Source organism: Macaca thibetana, chromosome 19 (assembly GCF_024542745.1).
Source record: "Macaca thibetana thibetana isolate TM-01 chromosome 19, ASM2454274v1, whole genome shotgun sequence".
Classification (NCBI taxonomy): domain Eukaryota; kingdom Metazoa; phylum Chordata; class Mammalia; order Primates; family Cercopithecidae; genus Macaca; species Macaca thibetana.
This window is the reverse complement of record NC_065596.1, coordinates 35,225,298-35,246,128: the sequence shown is the minus strand read 5'-3', so window position 1 is coordinate 35,246,128 and position 20,831 is coordinate 35,225,298. Positions and strand designations below refer to the sequence as shown.

General features: G+C 48.3%; 1 protein-coding gene and 1 pseudogene across 1 annotated transcript; both read right to left on the bottom strand.

Annotated features, from left to right (window-relative positions):
• Positions 1-409: 409 nt before the first annotated feature.
• Positions 410-5,752, bottom strand: LOC126943208 (leukocyte immunoglobulin-like receptor subfamily A member 6). The gene is made up of 7 exons (XM_050771732.1): positions 5,231-5,752; positions 4,784-5,068; positions 4,332-4,634; positions 3,827-4,123; positions 3,269-3,571; positions 915-965; positions 410-766 (listed from the first exon to the last, which is right to left on the bottom strand). Exons 1-7 carry the CDS (start codon positions 5,472-5,474, stop codon positions 675-677), a joined length of 1,575 nt encoding a protein of 524 aa, XP_050627689.1. The 5' UTR covers positions 5,475-5,752; the 3' UTR covers positions 410-674.
• Positions 5,753-15,576: 9,824 nt separating this feature from the next.
• LOC126943221 (leukocyte immunoglobulin-like receptor subfamily A member 6) lies at positions 15,577-18,350 on the bottom strand (annotated as a pseudogene).
• Positions 18,351-20,831: the final 2,481 nt, after the last annotated feature.

The window sequence follows — 20,831 nt, the reverse complement described above, 5'->3', positions numbered from 1 at the left end:
GCTAATTTTTAAAATTTTTAGTAGAGATGGGGTTTCACCGTATTGACCAGGTTGGCCTAGAACTCCTGACCTCAGGTGATCTGCCCACCTCGGCCTCCCAAAGTGCTGGTATTACAGGCATGAGCCACTGTGCCTGGCCTCAGACTCATGTTTCAAAGTCCCAAATACACATTTGCCCACCTATTCCAGTTATTTAATCCAGATGTATGCTCAGAACTGAAGAGATGGAGAATCAATAGTTCACTTCAGGGAATGTGGCAGTTGGAAACAAAGAAAAATGCATTACATGACAGTGGACCAGAGCACATGATCACAGGGGTGTGGACGCAAACCCACCACGGGGGATGTGCCCTCACGTCACAGGGAGCAAAAGGAAGGGAGGGGCAGTCACAGAGGGTCCACAACAGCAGGATGGAAATCACCGCCATTTAATGGAGGTTTAATAGAGGAAGCATTCTCTACAGGCACCCAGATATCTTCCTGCACCTGACCCATACCTCCCCTTCTCGACCTTCTCAGTAGACAGTTTCCTGAATGATGGTCCAGACTTTCTTTCAGAACCTTTTGGGACCATCAGATTCATTGCCAAGGCTCTAGCACTCTGACGGGTGTATTGTTCTCTCTTGTGTTTACCTCCTGGTTGCATCTTGGGAGTTTCTCTGGCTGTGCCAATCCTAAAACAGCAGAATCCCAAGGACCACCAGGACCAAGCCAGCCACGGCCATGCGGATGAGATTCTCCACGGTGTAATCCTGGGGGTGTGAGGCTGGGGATGGTGGACAAAGAGGTCACAGAGGTCAGGGTAGATCATCATGACCCAGGACCCCTGGATGTCCACCCAGGATGCCCACCTCCCCTTCACAGGACCTGACCCTCTGTGCCAGCCCCATAACGGAGAGCATCTCCTCACTCACTAGTCTTGGAGTCTGTCTGGTTTTGTGACGGGCTGAGGGTCTCAGCTCCTCCTGAGAATCAACCAAAAAAAGAGGGGAGGTGTGTGAGGAGTTGAAGAGACTTAAGTCAACATGTCCCTCAGTTACTGCATTCCTTTGTGTCTACATTTCTCCTAACTGTTCTGTAGTTATGTGATAGAACCTTTTCCTGATGCGGCAGAGGTGCATACATACATATATGCACAGGAATAAATATGTGTATATACATAATTGAGATATAATAGTGTGTGTATGTAAATATATAATGCTTATGTATTAGAAGATATATCATAGTGTGTGTATATACAAATGTGTAATACATAATATATATTATGAGATATATAATATGTGTGCATGTAAATATAAAATGCATAGTATGTATTATAAGATATATAATAGTGTGTGTATAAATAAATATATAATACATAATATATAATAACATATATAATAGTGTGTGTATACATATAAATATGTAATAAGATATATAATAGTGTATATATCTAAATATATAATACATAAAATATAATAAGACATATAACAGTGTGTGTATATCTAAATATATAATACATTATATAAGATACACAATAGTGTGTATATATAAATATATAACACATAATATATGATATATAATAGTGTGTATATATAAATACATGATGCATAATATATAATAAGATGTATGATAGTATGTGTATCTCTAAATATATAATACAATATATAATAGTGTGTTAATATATGTCATATATAAATATGTAATATATTTATATATAATATATATATATATAAAAATATCATATATTTATTTAATATAATATATCAAATATATTTATTAATATATAAATATATTTATTATATTAATGATATATTTATTTAATATAATATATCAAATATTTATATATTTTATATATTATATATTAATATATAATATAAATATATATACTTTATGTATTTATATATTTGTATGTAAATATATTTATATATTTATATGTTATATATAAATATATTGATATATATAATAAATATATTGATATATATATTTATGTATAACATATATGTTAATATATAAATATATAATAAATAATATATAAGATATATAATAGTGTGTATATATGTAATGCATAATATATATTATAAGATATATAATACTGTGTGGGTGTATATACATAAATATATAATACAAAATATATAATAAGATATATAATTGTGTATACATAAATATATAATACACAGTGCATAATAAGATAGATAATAGTGTGTGGGTATATATAAATATATAATACATAATATATATTATAGGATAGATAATAGTGTGTAGGTATATATAAATATATAATACATAGTATACATTATAAGATAGATAATGGTGTGTGGGGTATGTATAAACACATACATACAAATTTGAAGTGAGGAGAGTATTATAAAATTTAGAAACAAGTTTGTCCTCCATTTTCTTGTGGTTAATGTAATTATTATCAATAAATCAGAAGAGATCATTTGGGAAAGGATTGAAAGGGAGTGTGTCAGGGGTAAGTTAATGGGAACTAAAATTAGCATACTCAAACCAAGAACTTTCTCATCTATACTTAACTAATTTTAGAAGATAGAAAGGAATCAAAGCCTTTCAAATTATTCAAGTAGTAAAACAATCCTTAAAATTCACAATGTCCACAGTTGTTATGAATATAACTTCAAAAGCCTGCTGATATAAATGTATAAAGTTTAATTTTAAATGTATTGGATAAACAGACATTATTAATAAGAAGTTATTCTCCATCATGAATGCACATATTTAATTTAATCCCAAAGAAAATCAGAGCACAGTCATTTTACATCATAACGCTACCTACCAAATTAAATGTGTAAATTATAAATGCCAGCATTGCTTTGAAATCTTCAGAAACAGAAAGAGAAACAATAGATACGTGGACGTAAAAAATAAAGGACAGAAAGGAATTGCGCACGAGGTTTGCTGTTGAATATTTGCCTGCATTGCTGCAGTGAGCAGGTGCACAATCTCCCCTTAGTCTCAGGTATGCACTGAGTGTTACGGGGCCGCTGGGGGAGCCCAGGTGGGGAGTGGGTGGAGCCTCCATCTTCTATCCTCAGTCTGATTCCTCCGAGGTTCCTCCGTATCTCATTTCAGTCCTCCCTGGCCTTTAGCCCCATCTGAGGTCTCTGGGGTGGGAGCCCAGGATTAGGAGGTCCCTGACAATTTCCACCCTCTTATGGGCTGGGCCCTCTCCCTTTACTCCCCTCTTTCCTTAGCATCCTGAGCTCTGCTGGGGGCAGGGCCTGAGCTGAGCCTTTGAGCTCAGAGAGGACAAGGTCAGGGCCCTCACCTGAGACCACGAGCTCCAGGGGGTCACTGGGGTGAGACAGCAGGTAGGGGAAGAATCTGTGTGAGCCGTAGCACCTGTAGGTCCCCGCGTGGGCTGAGGTCACAGGACCCATGGGGAATTCAGGCTGGTGCTGCTGAGCTCGGTGCTCTGATCTCAGACGCAGCGGGGGATGGGCTGCCCCCTCCTTGGTCAGAAGGAAAGTGTCCATCGGGCTCCGTGACTGACACAGCAGGGTCACGTTCTTTCCTGAGGCTACTGTGGGGCCCGGCTGCACTGAGAGGAAGGGTCTGTCAGGGATCTGTCCTGGAGAGAAGAAGGATGGGTGAGGGTCTGTCCCACCTTGTTCTGAGCTGAGACTTCCCCAGGCCTCTCTCTGGGGCCCTCAGTCTCTCTGTCTCTGTTTTCTCTGAGTCTCCCCCTCCCCACCCATCCCCTGTCTCTCTCTGTGTCTTTCTCCCTTAGGACCCCCACCCCTCATCCTGGCCATCACCACCTGGGCTCCCCCAGCAGGGCCTGAGCAGAGCCTGGGTCCCTGACTGAACCTGCTGGGCTCCTCACCTGCGATCAGGATGTCCAGGGGGTCACTGGGGGCCGACCACTCGGAGGAGAGGTTGTGTGCACCATAGCATCTGTACTGGCCCCCGTGGGACACCCTCACAGGGCCCAGGGTGAAGCTGGCCTGGGAGAGCCCAGCCTGGTGCTGCTGGCCAGAGCCCTGGAGGAGGTCATGTCCCTGCTCCTTGTACAGAGCAAATCTGTCGTAGCCGACATCAGAGCCACACTGCAGGGTCAGATTCTCTCCAGGGGCCACGACAGGGCCCTGTGGGGTCAGGAGGGAGGGCTTCCTAGACACGCCTGGAGGAAAACAAGAGTTGAGACTAGGAGGACTGGTTCCTCCCACACCCCTTCCTTCTCCCGTTCTGGCCCTGCAGGTCTCACTGTCTCTCACACTCAGTCTCTCTGGGCTCAGGAGTCCCAAACTTCCCTTGTTCCACCCTCCTACGTGGGACTCCCTGAGAGTGAGTTCTCAAAAATAAATCGGGCAAGGAGCAGATGTCTGTACCTGAGACCAGGATCTCCATGGTATCACTGGGTTCCGACCACACCCGGGTGATGTTCCTGTAATATCCATGGCATCTGAACATCCACCGGTGACTGGGGGCCACAGGGCCCACAGGGAACAGGGCCAGGAACAGCCCGTTGGAGAGTTCCTGTGAGTCCAGCATCCAGGAGAGCTTGTTTTCTCCTTCCTCAATCAAAATGAACCTCTGAAATCCCAGCCTTGAGCTACACTGGATGGTCACGTTCTCTCCTGAGGTCACCACAGGGCTCGGCAAGGCTGAGAGGGTGGGTTCTCTGTAGGCTCCTAGGAAAGAAGGAGACACTGTCTTAAATGGGACTCATGCCTCCCACATCATCCCCCAGGGCTGAGTTATTAGAACGAAGATGCCCCTGAGAACTGACCTCCTTCCTGAGGGCAGAGCCTGGGGCTGGGACCCCTGAGTGTCCTCTTACCTGTCACCACCAGTTCCAGCGGGTCACTGAGCTCTGACCAGCCTGCAGAGCTGAGATAGTGACAGCGGTATGTCCCTGCATAGTGCTCTCTCATGGATGGGATGAAGAAGTTGGTCTTGTTCCTGGGCTCTGGTGGGCTCTGTTGGTGCCAGGTCATGGTGCTTCCTTCCTTGGTGAGATGGTAACCCTGGGTATCCAGGGTCCCCTGGCACCAGAGGGTCACGGAGCTCCCCCAGCTGATCACAGAGCCTGGCTCAGCCCAGAGGCTGGGTTTGGGGAGGATCCCTGGAAGAAACCACAGGCTGGAGTCCACAGACCTCCCCTGCCCCTCATTCCCAGCTCAGGCCATGGACCCTCTTGATTTTCTCACCCTCAGTTCAGAAGGCCCTGAGATGAGAGTCGGGTGCTGAGTGTGAGGTAGGGCAGGGGAGCTTAGCAGAGACTCACCCGCAGGTGCTCGGGTATTCTGGCCCAGACTCAGCCATGGAGGAGAGTTTCCTGTGGGGGATTTGGAAGACAGAGGTGTGACTGCTTCCCTTCCTGCTGGAGCACCAGTAGCCACTGGACCCCTGAGGGTTTCCAGTGAACAAGGCTGCTGTGGGAGCCCCCTCACCCCAGCCCAGTGCCCCTCCTGTCCCTCGTCTCTCCACCACTGACTGAGGCACAGAAGAACAGGGAGAATGGACACCATGATGCCTGCTCTGCGTGCTCCAGCTGTGGGACAGGAGACCACACGACCCTCCAGGACAGACAGACGCGCGGATGTGGTTAGGTCAGAGCCTGCTGCCGCCTGTCTGGGTCCCCACAGCTGTCAACCCACAGGAAGTGGACACAGCCTCTTGCTGGGCCTGTCTCTGATTCCCCCCAGTGTGGGGGCTCAGGAGGACCCAGGCCCTCTGCACACATCTCAGCCCAAACCTGAGGTGTCCCCTGATGGCCAGGGCTCCTTTGTCTGAAAACCTGCCCGTGAAGGGTAGACCTAACATCACGTCTAGGTCAGCTACCAACTGGGCGGGAGTCTAAACTGAAAACACAGCCCTTATTTTCTCAGAGCCTCCACTCATGACATCGACTTTCCTTTTCCCCACCGATGCGAAGACAAATATGTCCCCAGGAGACAGTCATCCTGATCTGAAGAGACCCACTTCCTGCTTTCAGTAAATACAGTCGATTTCATTAGGGGAGGCTCTGGGAAAATTAGGGGATGCAGTTTAGCAGAAGATGAACATTCAGCAACTTGTTTCTCAATTAATTAATTTATTGCCAAAGAGAGAGAAGTGGAAATATGAGAATAGGGACCATGACTAGAATGTGGTTGAGGGAGTGTTTTCTATCTTATTCCCTGGCAGAGAACTAAGGGATAAGAACAAGAAAGCTGGCCGGGCGCGGTGGCTCACGCCTGTAATCCCAGCACTTTGGGAGGCTGAGGCAGGCGGATCACAAGGTCAGGAGTTCGAGACCAACCTGACCAACATGGTGAAACCCTGTCTCTACTAAAAATACAAAAATTAGCCGGGTGTGATGACGTGCATCCGTAATCCCAGGTACTCAGGAGGCTGAGGTGAGAGAATCGCTTGAACCCAGGAGGCGGAGGTTGCAGTGAGCCGAGATCACACCACTGCACTCCAGCCTGGTCAGGAGAGCCAGACTCTGTCTAAAAAAAAAAAAGAACAAGAAAGCCCAGTGAGAGGTGGTTGTGAGAACACACTAAAGAGGAAAGATCACTCAGGACTGGGAGTGGTGACTTACGCCTGTAATCCCAGCACTTTGGGAGGCCGAGGCGGGTGGATTATCTGAGGGCAGAAGTTCGAGACCAACCTGGCCAACATGGTGAAACCTCATCTCTACGAAAAATACAAAAAATAGCCGGATGTGGTGGCATGCAACTGTAATCTCAGCTACTCAAAAGGCTGAGTCAGGAGAATCTCTCGAACCCAGGAGGCAGAGGTTGCAGTGAGCCGAGATTGCGCCACTGCGCTCCAGCCTGGGCAACAGAGCAAGGCTCTGTCTCAAAAAATAAAAATTGAAAAGAAAAAAGGAGAAAGAGAAGAGGAAGGAGACAGAAAGGAGAGGAAACACGCCTGAGGTGGAACATTACATGTAACATGGAGTAGGCAGGGAATCCGACAGAGCACTGAAACTCTTGCTGGGTGCGGTGGCTCATGTCTGTAATCCCAGCACTTTGGGTGGCCGAGGCGGGCCGATCACATCTCATGAGGTCAGGAGTTTGAGACCAGTCTGGCCAAGATGACGAAATCCCGTCTTTACTAAAAATACAAACGCTACCTGGCTGTGGTGGCAGGCGCCTGTAATCCCAGTTACATGGGAGGATGAGGCAGGAGAATCGCTTGAACCCAGAAGGCAGAGGTTGCAGTGAGTCAAGATCGCACCATTGTGCTCTAGCCTGGCCAACAAGAGCAAAACTCCATCTCAAAATAAAATAAAATAAAATAAAATAAAATAAAATAAAATAAAATAATAAATAAAAAGAGGACTGGACATCTCCTGTGGGTTGTCAGTGAACAGAACCAAGCAAGCCACCGCCCTTTCCCTTTTGTCCTACAAGTGCCTTTCTTGGCTTCAGGAAGTGAGTTCCATTGTCAGACCCCATGTTTATTGCTGCTGGGTTCATCGAGTCTCCTCCATTTCCACCTGTGGCTCCCCATGGGTTCCCAGGCCCCAGCCAGCATTGTGAATAGAGCCAGGAAGACCAGCCCTATCACACCCCTCCTGATGGAATTCCCACAGTGTCATCCTGGAGAACAGGGGCTGGGGGCTGGGGTAGGATCAGAGACCTTTTCATGTGGGCCAGGCCCCTCCCTCCACAGGAGTTCTGACACGGAGCCCATCACCACCCGTTTCACCCCGACGATATTCTTCCTGCCCAGACACCCCCATTCTCCCTATATCATCATGGGCACCTCAGTGAAATCCACGGTTGAGGGTCTCTGTCACTTACTCTTCCCTCTTCTTGGAAACGTTCCTTGGATCCTTCCAGAGCCCTTCCTGAGTGTGCTGCAGGGTCTCTGACACACGGCACACTCTCAGGAGCCCTCATCCTCCCCCTCACCTACTGCGCCCACACAGCCAGGTGCAGGCTCCGTTTCTTCATCTTCCCTTCCCCACAGGCCCTGATGGAGAGTGGATTAGACTCGCTCCTGAGTAGGGGCTCAGGTCACTCTGACCCCTTCCTCCCTGTGGACGGGGCCTCCGTCCCAGAGCATTGGAGGCTGAAGGGTCTTGCGGATTCCCGCACTGACCACAGTCTCAGATGCACTGACCACAGTCTCAGATGCGGATGGGGAACCTAGGAACTCGGGAGGGGCTGCCTAGCCCAAGGTCCCACAGCTGGAGGTGGCACAGCCTTCACTCACACGGGGGCCTTCCATCTCCCCAGGGACTTCACACTGGAGGCTAACAGCACCACTTTGTACACCACATTCAAGGGTGGATTCTGTGGGTGACTAACAAGTTCTCCTAGGGTTCCAAGGTAACAGGACAGCAAATGGGTGAGGGAGAGCCTCCCTTGTCCCACCGAAGTAGGACCATTCTCTATGGAGTGTTGGTCCCCTGCCTTCCTCTACTCTGTCATCTCCCTAGTGACTGATAGGGGTCCTGGGGGTCTTCCCTGGAATCCCATGAGGGACAATTCCTTTCCTGAGAGGGAAGGTATAGAGAGGACTAGCAGGTGCCTGGTGATGGAAAGTGCCCATAATCAAGAGACATTGCCTCCGCCTGGGATAATAAATATCCGAGTTTCCAAATGGGAAATCTCTCTTTGGTGAGAACTCAGGAGGGGCTTCCGGAAGATGGAAAAAGGCGAGGGGCTGAGGCCACTACTTATCTCCCCAAACTGCATCTGTGTTTGTCCTGACCTCTTTCTTCACTCACTTGGATAAGTAGGACCCCAAAGTGGGCCTCCAGACGGGAAGCAGTGGAGAGTGTGGAGCTGCCCTGTCTACCTGACACCCCCGTCATACTCAACCTCTCTTTTCCTCTTTGTGTTTCTCATTGCTTCAATTTGTCTGGAATCCCTAAGATTCCCATGTCTCCAGCAGGCTGTCCCTCAGACATGGCTTTATGATTTAGTGTTTCACAGGACCTGCAGCAGGCATGGGTTCCCCTCAATAACAGTGGTCACCCAGGGCTGATCACTCACAGGCAGAGCTGTTGACAGAGAGCTGCAGCATCTAGAGGTCCCATCACCGGCCCCAAGACCGAGAGAAGCTGGCCCGAATGCTCCACTGTGTCTCTGCACCCCAGTGAGCCAGTGTCCAGGGGCCTCCCCTCCCTGTAGAAGGCACAGGTCAAATGAGCTTCCAGAGCTGCAGAGCAAAGTCACGTTCTCTCCATCATTACTTACTGCAGGGCACAGTTGAGCTCAGACGGAAGTTCTCTTGTAGACAGCTGGGGAAAAAAATAGTCCTTGATTGTCGATCACAAGCCTTAGTCAGCCTATCCTCTGGGCATGAAAAAGGCATTCTCTCCACCTGTTCTGGGGAGCACACTCTGTGCCCACTCGTGCCTGTCTCCATCTCGGTTCTAGCTCTGCAACGTGACTCATCGTGTGAGTGTTTTCCTGCCTCTCTTTGCTCAGCTTTTCCTTGAATCTCTTGCTTTTTGCCTGCGTGTGTGTGGCTTTCTGCCCTTAGAGATCTAGGGTTCTCCTGGAACATAGAACTGTTTACTTTGAGGACCCTCAGAACATAGCCCTGGGCTAAGGCTGTCTGACCTGGAACTAGAAGGTTATGGCTGTCACCATTTCCCAATAGCATGTCTGAAAGTGCTAGAATCTTCAAAGAATTTGCAACATGTTTGTAGGATCTCTATAGGGTCTGATATTGCAGGGACCAACCAAGGTGCCCTCACACCTCAAGATGCAGGAATTAACCCCTTGGTGAAAGTGGTTGGAAGTTTTATATAGAAGTTTGTGTTAAGCCACATTGCTGAGCAATGCCTCAGGGTCCCAGTCTTCACCCAGACCTTCCAGGAGCCTGGCTGGAGAGGGTGTCTGGTGTGTCACTGAGCCTCATAGCAGAGGAAGGGGGCTGTGGTGGAAACTACCTCCAAGATACCACTCAGTCCTAACCTGGGGAACCAGCTGAACTAGGACTCTGGTGGTGAATGAACCGGGGCACATTTATTTGAAGGGTTCTGGGGGTAGCATGGTGTAGGTGCGTTAATTATATGTGAAGGGGAAGATCCTGAGAAAACGACAGCTGCTCCACTCTGTGCCTGGGTTTACCAGAGGGACCAATGAGGCCCTCACACGACCCAGGAATCCCACCGGGGAAGGAGGCTTAGGGAGATGTGTTTAAGACTGTTAACTGAGTCACAGAGAGAAGCAGAACAAGCTAGGTTTGTGGTTTTGTTTCTCCTAAATTTCCTTTCTCTAACTTCTTCCTTTCTGTAAGTAGCAGAACCTTCTCATCACCATCCTTCAAAACCTTTGCGTTGTTTGAACTCCTTGTATATTCTGGAGATTGATTTCTCGCTTGCAAATATTCTTTTCCATTCTGTAGGTGGTCTCTTCACTCTGCTGTTTGTTCCCATGATTGTGCAGGAGGTTTGTAGTTTGATATGATCTCATTTGCCTATTTTTGCTTTTGCTGCCTGTGCTTTTGAGGTCTTAGCTAAAAAATCTTTGCTCAGATCATTGTCCTGAAGTGTTTCGCCTATATTTTCTTCTCATAGTTTCATAGTTTCCAGTAGTACATTTATTTCTTTAATTCATTTTGAGTTGATTCTTTTTTTTTTTGACAGAGTCTCACTCTGTCACCCAGGCTGGAGTGCAGTGGTGCGATCTTGGCTCACTGCAACCTCCACCTCCCGGGTTCAAGTGATTTTCCTGCCTCAGCCTCCTGAGTAGCTGGGATTACAGATGCATGCCAAAGCACCTGGCTAATTTTTGTATTTTTCTTTTTCTGATAGAGATGGGATCTCACCATGTTGGTCAGGCTGGTCTCAAACTCCTGACCTCAAGTGATCTGCCTGCCTCAGCCTCCCAAAGTGCTGGGGTTACAGGCATGAGCCACCGCACCTGGCCTTGAGTTGATTATTGTGTAGTGTGAGATATAGAGGTCTAGTTTAATTCTTCTGTACATGCATGTCCAGTTTTTCCAGAACCATTTGTTGTGGAGACTTTTGTTTCCCCAATGTATGTTCTTAGGGCCTTTGTTGAAAATCTCTCAACTATAGATGTGTGCATTTATTTCTGGGCTCTCTGTTCTGTTCCATTGGACTACATGTTTTTTTTTTGTTTTTTTTTGTTTTTGTTTTTGTTTTTTATGCCAGAACCATGTTGTTTTGGTTACTATAGCTTTGTAGAATGTTTTGAGGTCAGGTAGTGTGATACCTCCAGCTTTATCCTTTTTGCTCAGAATTGCTTTGGCTATTTGAGGTATTTTTTGATTCCATACACATTTCAGAATTTTTTTTCTCTATTTTAGTGAAGAATGTCATTGGTATGTTGATAGGGATTGCAATGAATCTGTAGATCACTTTGCATAGTATAGTCATTTTAAACAATATATATTCTTTCAATATATGAATAGGGAATATCTTTCTGGTCTTGGGTGTCCATTTCAATTTCTTTCTTCAGAGTTTAACAACTTTTATCACAGAGATTTTTCACCTCCTTGGTTTAATTTATTCCCAGGTAATTTTTGCTGGCTATTGTAAATGGGATTGCTTTCCTGACTTCTTTTCAGCTAGACTATTATTGGTGTAGCTGAAAAAGCTGCTAATTTTTGTATGTTGATTTTGTATCCTGCAACCTTACTAAATTTGTCAGTTCTAAGAGTTTTCTAGTGGAGTCTTTAAGTTTTTGTAATGCAAATTTAAAGCGCAACGAGATACCATCTCATGCCAGTTAGAATGGCGATCACTGAAAAGTCTGGAAACAACAGATGTTGGCCAGGATGCTGAGAAATAGGAATGCTTTTACACTGTTGGTGGGAGTGTAAATTAGTTCAACAATGTCAAGACAATGTGGCAATTCCTCAAGGATCTAGAACTAGAAACACCATTTGACCCAGCAATCCCATTACTGGGCATATACTCAAAGGATTATAAATCATTCTACTATAAAAACACATGCACACATATATTTACTGCAGCACTATTTATAATAGCAAAGACTTGGAATCAATCCAAATGCCCATCAGTGATAGACTGGGTGAAGAAAATGTGGCACACATACACCATGGAATACTATACAGTCATAAAAAAGGATAAGTTCATGTCCTTTGCAGAGACATGGATGAAGCTGGAAACCATCATCCTCAGCAAACTAATGCAAGAACAGAAAACCAAGTACTGCCTGTTTTAACTCATAAGTGGGAGTTGAACAATGAGAACACATGGACACAGGGAGGGGAACATCACACACTGGGCCTGTTGGGGGGGGGGGGGAGGGGGGAGGGAGAGCATTAGGACAAATATGTAATGCATGCAGGTCTTAAAACCTAGATGATGGGTTGATAGGGGCAGCAAGCCACCATGGCACATGTAACCAACCTGCACGTTCAGCACATGTATCCCAGAACTTAAAGTAGAAAAAAACATTTTTATCATCTGCAAACAGGACCCATTTGACTTTCTTCTTTCCAATTTGGATGCCTTTTATTTCTTTCTCTTGCCTAATTGCTCTGGCTAGGACTTCAGTAGAGGTTGAATAATAGTGGTGAAAGTGGGCACCCTTGTCTTGGTCCAGTCCTTAGAGGAAAGACTTTCAGCTTTTCCCCACTCAGGATAAATGTCAGCTGTTTGTTTGTCATATGTAACCTTTGTTGTGCTGATGTACATTCCTTCTGTATCCAGTGTGTTCAAAGTTTTTATTATGAAGGGATGTTGAATCTTATCAAATGCTTTTTAATGCATCTATTGTGATGATCATGTGATTTTGGTCTTTCATTCAGTTGATATGACGCATTACATGTACCAATTAGCATGTATTTAATCATGGGTTCAGTTCTGCAAGGAACTGATGAGCCACTTTCCACAGTGGCCGGACCATTTAATTTTCACACCTGCAATGTATGAGACTCCCAATTCCTCTGCATCATCAACAACACTTTTTACTTTCTGTTTTTGAAATATGACCATCCTAGTAGGTGTGAGGTGGTATCTCACTGTGGTTTGTTTGCATTTCCCTAATGACTAATGGTACTGAAACATCTCTTCATGTGCTTGTTGTACACTGTACACCTTCTGTGTAGAAATACCTGTGCCAGTACTCTGACTATTTTCTAACTGGCCGTTTGTTGTTCTCGATGTTGTTGAAGATATTCTTTGTATATTCTGGTGGATAGAATAGATCCTTATTGGATATATAATTTGCAATGTTTTTCCAGTTTTGTAGGCCATTTTTCACTCTGTTGATAGTGTCTTTTGGTGCACAAAAATGTTAAATTTTGGTAAAGTCTCATTGATTCATCTTTTTTCTCTTGTTGCTTATGCTATTAGTGCTATATTTAAAAAGTGATTGTCAAGTCCAAGGCTGTGAAGATTTACCCCCACGTTTGATCATTTCAGCTGTAATTTCGATTTATTTTAACTTTGTGTTTAGTCTAAGGGTCCAGTTTCATTATTTTTCTTGTAAATATCCCATTTTCCTAACACCATGTGTGGAAGGGGCCATTTTTTTCCAGTTGAATGATATTGGCAGCCTTGATGAAAGTCAATTGATCATGTAGATGGATTTTTTTCTTGTCTTTCCGTTCTATTCCATGCACCTGTGTGTCTGTTCTCATGCCAATACCAGATAGATTTCATTGTTGTAGCTTTTAATAAATTCTGAAATTGAGAAGAGTGAGATCTACAACTTTGTACTTTTATTTAAAAAATTGCTATTCTATGTAACTTGCAATTCCACATGAATTTTCCATTTCTTAAAAAAAGGCACTGATTTTTTTTTTTTTTTTGAAGGAATCTTGCTCTGTTGCCCAGGCTGGAGTGCAATGGAGCAATCTCGTCTCGCCACAACCTCTGCCTCCAGGTTCAAGCGATTCTCCTGCCTCAGCCTCCTGAGTAGCTGGGATTACAGGAGTGCACCACCACGCCTGGCTAATTTTTGTATTTTTAGTAGAGATGGGGTTTCACCATGTAGGCCAGGCTGGTCTCGAACTCCTGACCTCATGATCCGTCCGCCTTGGCCTCCCAAAGTGCTGGGATTATAGGCATGAGCCACTGCACCCGGCCAGGCATTGAAATTTTAATGGGGGTTTCACAGATTCTGATGATTTCATACAAAATACTGGCATCCATACAATATTAAACCTTCCCGTTTATGATCCTCAGATGACTTTTCACTTATTTAGGTCTTTGAAAATTTCTTTGACCAATATTTCAAATTGTCAGTGTATAAGTATTTCACTTTTTTTGGTTAAATGGATTTCTATGTGTATTTTTCTTTTAGGTACTATTATGAGTTGAATTGTCCCCCAAAAAGATATGTTGAAATTCTCAACCTGATTACCTACAAACGTGAACATATTTGGAGAAGGGTCTTTGCAGACACGTTCAAGTTAAGAAGATGAGATCGTGATCAAGTAGAATAAGCCCTCATCGTATTTGACTGATACTATTGTTTGAAGACGAGAAGATACCCAGAGAGAAGAATACCAGGTGAAGACAGAGACCCACAGGAGGAAGCCTTGTGAAGAGGGAGGTAGAAATTGGCATTATGCTGCCTCAAGCCAAGGAATGTCTGACCACCAGAAGGTAGGAAGAATCATTTAAGAATTCTTCCATAGAATCTGTTGATATTGTCATTTTGTATTGGATTTTGTTTGTATGTTTGTTTGTTTTTGATGGAGTCTTGTTCTGTCACCCAGGCTGAAGTCCAGTGGCACAATCTCAGCTTATTGCAACCTCCACCTCCTGGGTTCAAGTGATTCTCCTGCCTCGGCCTCCCGAGTAGCTGGGACTACAGGCGTGCGCCACCACACTCGGCTAATTTTTGTATTTTTGGTAGAGATGGAGTTTCACCATGTTGGCCAGGCTGGTCTCAAACTCCTGACTTCAGGTGACCCACCTACCTTGGCCTCCCAAAGTGCTGGGATTACAGGCATGAGCCACCGCGCCCGATCTAAAAAATGTGTTTTTCAGAATTAGCACACCTTTGGGTTGTGACTTAAAATGCCAGTGTGATGATTCCAAGTGGTGATATTTCAGGAGAAACTACACAGATAGCATCTGATAAGGAGGGAAGGGTTCGTAGGGTAGCATCTGATAAGGAGGTGAGAAACTACACAGATAGCATCTGATAAGGAGGGAAGCGCTCGTAGGGTCCACACAGGAGGTGAGGGCATCATGGTGCATTTATCTTTTCCTGGTTGGAATCTGATCTTCTCCCATTGAATTAGCTCCTAAACCAGGTGTGGAACTCTGAATGGAAGACATGAAGACCCAATAACGTACACCAGGAAGTGTCGCAATGAGAAATGAAGAGGACTGTGTGACATGCCATGGACCAGAGCACGCAGGTGTGCAGAGGTGTGGACCCAAGACTGCCCTGTGGGATGTAGCCTCATGTCTAAGGATGGGAAAAGAAGCAGATCCAACCAAGGAAAGTCAACATTAATGGAGAGGAAAGGTGTCACATTTTAATGGTTCTCCATGGATTACCCCAGAAAATGTCCCTGCACTCAAACATTGGTTCCTTCCTCTAGAAACGACCAGCAGACAGTCCAGATAGCATTGCCCTAGATTTTCTTCCAGAATCTCCTGGGATCATCAGATCTGTTCCTGAGGCTTCACGACTCCGAAAGGTCCATTATCCTCTCTGTTGTTCACCTCCCGGCTGCATCTTGGGAAGCTTCTCCAGCTATGCCGAGCCTCAAATAACAGAATCCCGAGGACCACCAGGATCAAGCCAGCCACGCCCATGCGGATGAGATTCTCCACTGTGTAATCCTGGGGGTGCGAGGCTGGGGATGGTGGGCAAAGAAGTCACAGAGGTCAAGGTGGATCAGAATCAGCCTAGGATCCCCGGATGTCCACCCAGGTCACCCACCTCCCCTTCACAGGACCCAATACTCTGTGCCAGCCCCATAACTGAGAGCATCTCCTCACACATCAGTCTCAGAGTCAGACTCGTTTTGTGATGCGCTGAGCGTATCAGCAGCTCCTGAGAACCAAAACAGAGGGAAAGAGGCTTAAGCTGAGCCTTTGAGCTCAGAGAGGACAGGGTCAGGGCCCTCACCTGAGACCACGAGCTCCAGTGGGTCACTGGGGGGAGACAGCAGATGGGGGTTGGAGCTGCGTGAGCCGTAGCACCTGTAGGTTCCCGCGTGGGCTGAGGTCACAGGACTCATGGGGAATTCAGCCTGGTGCATAGGAGCTTCGTGCTTTGATCTCTGATGCAGCGGGGGATGCGCTGCCCCCTCCTTGGTCAGAAGGAAAGTGTCCATCCACTCTTGTGATTGGCACAGCAGGGTCACCTTCTCTCCTGAGACCATCGTGGGCCACAACTGCACCGAGAGGGAGGGTCTGGCACGGATCTGTCCTGGAGAGAAGACAGATGGATGAGGGGCTGCCCCACCTTGTTCTGAGCTGAGACCTCCCCAGGCCTCTCTCTGGGACCCTCAGTCTCTGTCTCTGTTTTTTCTGAGTGTCCCGCTCCCCCCCATCCCCTGTCTCTATCTATCTCTCCTTCCCCTCCATTCCGGCCATCACCACCTGGGCTCCCCCAGCAGGGCCTGTGCAGAGCCTGGATCCCTGATTGAACCCGCTGGGCTCCTCACCTGCTATCAGGATGTCCAGGGGGTCACTGGGGGCCGACCACTCGGAGGAGAGGTTGTGTGCACCGTAGCATCTGTACTGGCCCCCGTGGGAGCCCCTCACAGGGCCCAGGGTGAAGTTGGCCTGGGAGAGCCCGGCCTGGGGCTGCTGACCAGGGCGCTGGAGAAAGGTACGTTGCCCCACCTTGTGCAGAGTGAATCTGTCATAGTCCACATCAGAGCGACACTGGAGGGTCAGATTCTCTCCAGGGGCCACGACAGGGCCCTGCAGCATCAGGAGGGAGGGCTTCCTAGACACGCCTGGAGGGAAAGAGGAGCTGGGACTCAGAGGGCTGGTTCCTCCCACGCCTGTTCCTTCTCCCGTCCTGGCCCTGCAGGTCTCACTGTCTCTCACTCTGAGTCTCTGACCCCAGGGCCTCCTTCTCACCCGGGGCTGTCTTGGAGTCATTTCCGAGGAGTGGGGTCTCCCTAGCCCTGGCCCCTGTGCCTGATCCTTCCTCCTCTCCCTGAGAGCCGGGACCTCACAGCAAACACACCGGTGCCTTCCTGAGTCCTCCCCTTCCAGGTGAGGGTGGTCGAGGCCTCCTCCTCCCATGTCAGAGCCTCCCCATGGGGTCTCCCTCACGCCTGCAGCCCGTCCATCCACACATCACTCTGGGTCCTTTCCAGAGTCAGTCACCAGCCAGACTCCCCAAGCCTGTCAGCTGCCCCGAAAGTGGATTAGAGAAGGCCGTGGTCCCTCACCTGAGGCCAGAATCTCCAGGGGGTCACTGAGGTGGGACCACACCTGGGGGGTGTTCCTGTAGTATCCATAGCATCTGAACATCCACCTGTGGCTGGTGGTCACGGGGCCCACAGGGAACAGGGCCTGGTACCACCCACTGTGGAGCTGCCGTGAGTTTAGGGTCCAGGGGAGCCTGTGTTCTTCCTCAATCAGAACAAAATGCTGATATCCCTGCTGTGAGCCACATCGGAGGGTCACGTTCCCTCCTGAGGCCACCACAGGGCTGGGCAGGGCTGAGAGGGTGGGTTTGCTGTAGACTCCTAGGAGAGAAGGAGGCACCGTGTTTAATGGGCTCCCACCTCCCACATCATCCCCAGGGCTGGGTTGTGAGAGGGAGACGCCCCTGAGAGCCGACCCCCCTTCCTGAGGGCAGAGCCTGGGGCTGGGACCCCTGAGTGTCCTCTCACCTGTCACCACCAGCTCCAGGGGGTCACTGTGCTCTGACCAGCCTGCATGGCTGAGATAGTAACAGTGGTATCTCCTTGCATGGTGCTCTGTCATGGATGGGATGGAGTATCTGGCCTTGTTCCTTGTCTCCAGTGGGTTCATTCTGTCCCAGGGATCTGTGCTTCCCTCTTTATGCAGGCGGTACTCCTGGGCCTCCAGGGTCCCCTGACACCAGATGGTCACGGGGCTCCCCTGGATGATCACAGAGCCAGGCTCAGCCCAGAGGATGGGTTTGGGGAGGGGCCCTGGAAGGAAATCAAAGCCTGGATCCCAGGACCTTCCCCACCTGTCAGATCATCCCAGCTCCCTGCCCAGATCTGCTGTCTCCATCCCCAGCTGTCCAGGGTGAGGAGGAGGGACCTGGAAGAGCTGGGGACAGACTCACCTGCCTGCACATGGGTCCTGGGGCCCAGACTCAGCCCTGGAAGAGAGTTCCCTGTGAGAGATTTGCCCCTGAAGCCTGAGCAGGTCCTCCCCTGCCTGGGAGCTGCCTAAAGCCCTGGGATCTCTTGATAGGCCAGGGCCTGTGGGATTTCCTCTCTCCTCTTCAAATCTCACCAAAGCAGAGCAGGGCTGTGAGGGTGGGGGTCATGGCGTCTCCTCTGTCTCCTTTCAACTTTGCAGATGGATGAGACCTCGGTGCTGGCAGGACAGAGACACACACAGGGTGTGGCCGCTCAGAGGCTGGGTCCTTCTTGTCATAGGGTTGTCTCATCCTCAGCCCACAGGAACAGAAACTGCCCTCCCCCGGAGCCTGGCTCTCATTTTCCCAGGGCTGAGGTGGGGGCGGGCACCAGGCTCTCTGCAGACATTTCAGACAGAAATGGGGTCTCCCCGTCCCCGGGCCACCGTCTGCCTGATTTATCTTTATCTCACTGAGGGCCGGGACACAGCAGCAAATAGACCCGGTGACTTCCTGAGTCAGCCCCTTTCAGGCGAGGGCGACCGTGGGCTCCTCTTCCCTTCAGAGCCTCCCCATGGGGTCTCCCTCCCTCCTTCAGCCCGTCCATCGGCTCAGCGTCGCGGGGTTCTTACCATGGCAGTCGTCTCTCCCGCCCTGGAGATGCTTCAGGGAAGATGCAGGTCCACGCTGCAGGCAGACCCAGGTCAGCAGAGACGCACCTGACACCGGGCTGTGCAGCCCAGGCTGAGCTGCGTGTGGCAGTGAGAACACAGGAGAAACGCAGGGAATAAAGATAATAAAACGTATGTTTTTCTGTCCCTGGAGTGTGTGTTTCTTTTCTCCCAAACAGTCCCTTTCTTTTCCCTTCAAGAACAATCCCTTCCTTTCTACCAAACTTCCCTTCTCTCTTTTTTTTTCCTTCCCTCCTTTCTTCCCTCCTTCCCTCCTTCCTTCCTTCCTTCCCTCCTTCCTTCCTTCCTTCCCTCCTTCCTTCTTCCTTCCCTCCTTCCTTCCTTCCCTCCTTCCTTCTTTCCTTCCCTCCTTCCTTCCTTCCCTCCTTCCTTCCTTCCCTCCTTCCTTCCCTCCTTCCCTCCTTCCTTCCCTCCTTCCCTCCTTCCTTCCCTCCTTCCTTCCCTCCTTCCCTCCTTCCTTCCCTCCTTCCCTCCTTCCTTCCTTCCTTCCTTCCCTCCTTCCTTCCATCCCTCCTTCCTTCCTTCCCTCCTCCCTCCTTCCTTCCCTCCTTCCCTTCCTTCCCTCCTTCCTTCCCTCCTTCCCTCCCTTTCCTTCCCTCCTTCCCTCCTTCCTTCCTTCCTTCCTTCCCTCCTTCCTTCCCTCCTTCCCTCCTTCCCTCTTTCCTTCCCTCCTTCCCTCTTTCCTTCCCTCCTTCCTTCCTTCCTTCCCTCCTTCCTTCCTTCCTCCCCTCTTTCCTTCCTTCCCTCTTTCCTTCCTTCTTCCTCTTCCTCTCTCCCTCCCTCTCTCCCTCCTCCCTCCCTCCCTCCTTCCCTCCTTCTTTCCTTCCTTTCTTTTTGCAGCAGCCTCCACCCCCACCCATCCCTGAGAACAAACCTCTAAGTCATTCCTGCCTCCTCAGTGCCCCTCACTTCCTGGGCCATCCTCTGTGCCTTAATCCACGTTTGAGGTTTTTGGAGCAATTACATTAGGTTTAAGCTCTGATTTCGGACGCTGGGTTGGGAGATGACTTTTATTTAGTTCCTGATTATCATCCCCTGCCTGTGTGACCTTGGGCAGTAATATCCCATCCTTGAGCCTCAGTTTCCTCGTTTGGAGCCTGTTGTCATGAACCCCACTCATCACAGTGGCCGTGGAGGGCAGCGGTGCCCAGGACAAGGGAGTGGCTCAGTCTCAGCCATGGTGAATTTCCAGACGAGTTAAGACAGGAGGGTTAGGACGGGAGAGGATCCTGATGTTGGGCTCCACCGTGGAGCATTGATGCTGCCATCAAGAGCCCACATTGGCTTTGAACACCGAGAAACCTACGTACGATATTTCCGAATCATGTAGTCACGGTCTTACGTAGAAAAAGTTAAATAACAAATTCCTGAAATAGACAGGGTGCCATAAGACAGATCATCGACCAGAGCTGAGGGACCACTGATGCCTGGGACCACCCAGGGCGCATTAGCGGGGGAGATTTCCACCTCTGTGTGGCACAGAAGAGGAACCCCAGGTCCTCACAGGCACAAAGGAGTCAGGGCTCTGGGTGAGGCTGGAAACTGTGGTTCCTCCTCCCCTGTGTGCGGGGACAGGCGCTGGAATATCTCTGCTCATTGACCTGGGTCCAGGGTCCACACTGGATCATCTCCCTTTTTTGTGTGAAGCAGATTCACTGTAACATGGTCAGATATGGGCGTCTGTCCCACGTGTGAGTGTGAGGTTCACACTAGACCCTCCTGTGCTGGGCAAGACCCTAAGCAGATGACATATTTGGAGAAGTAGAGGTCATGCAGCAGGGACAGCTGGAACAATCCTCTTTTTCAGTCTGACTCCCAGGAGAGCACTAAGAACTACCTTGCATGGACAGTTAGGTGTGTAAGAAATGAACCATTCAACAAACACGGACAGCAAAGAGTAACCCCCGTAATGATGAGAAGCACCACCAACGGCAACCTATTGACTCATTAAGGTTTATTATGTATTTCCAGATAGCTA

Bases quoted from the DNA above. Each gene is read 5' to 3' on its own strand.
- LOC126943208 (XM_050771732.1), bottom strand. From the start codon at position 5,474: ATGGTGTCCATTCTCCCTGTTCTTCTGTGCCTCAGTCAGTGGTGGAGA. The intron at 4,124-4,331 runs GTACAGACATCT...GTTTTCCTCCAG, and splicing joins CATGGAGATCCTGGTCTCAG to GCGTGTCTAGGAAGCCCTCC. The intron at 3,572-3,826 runs GTGAGGAGCCCA...TCTTCTCTCCAG, and splicing joins CCTGGACATCCTGATCGCAG to GACAGATCCCTGACAGACCC.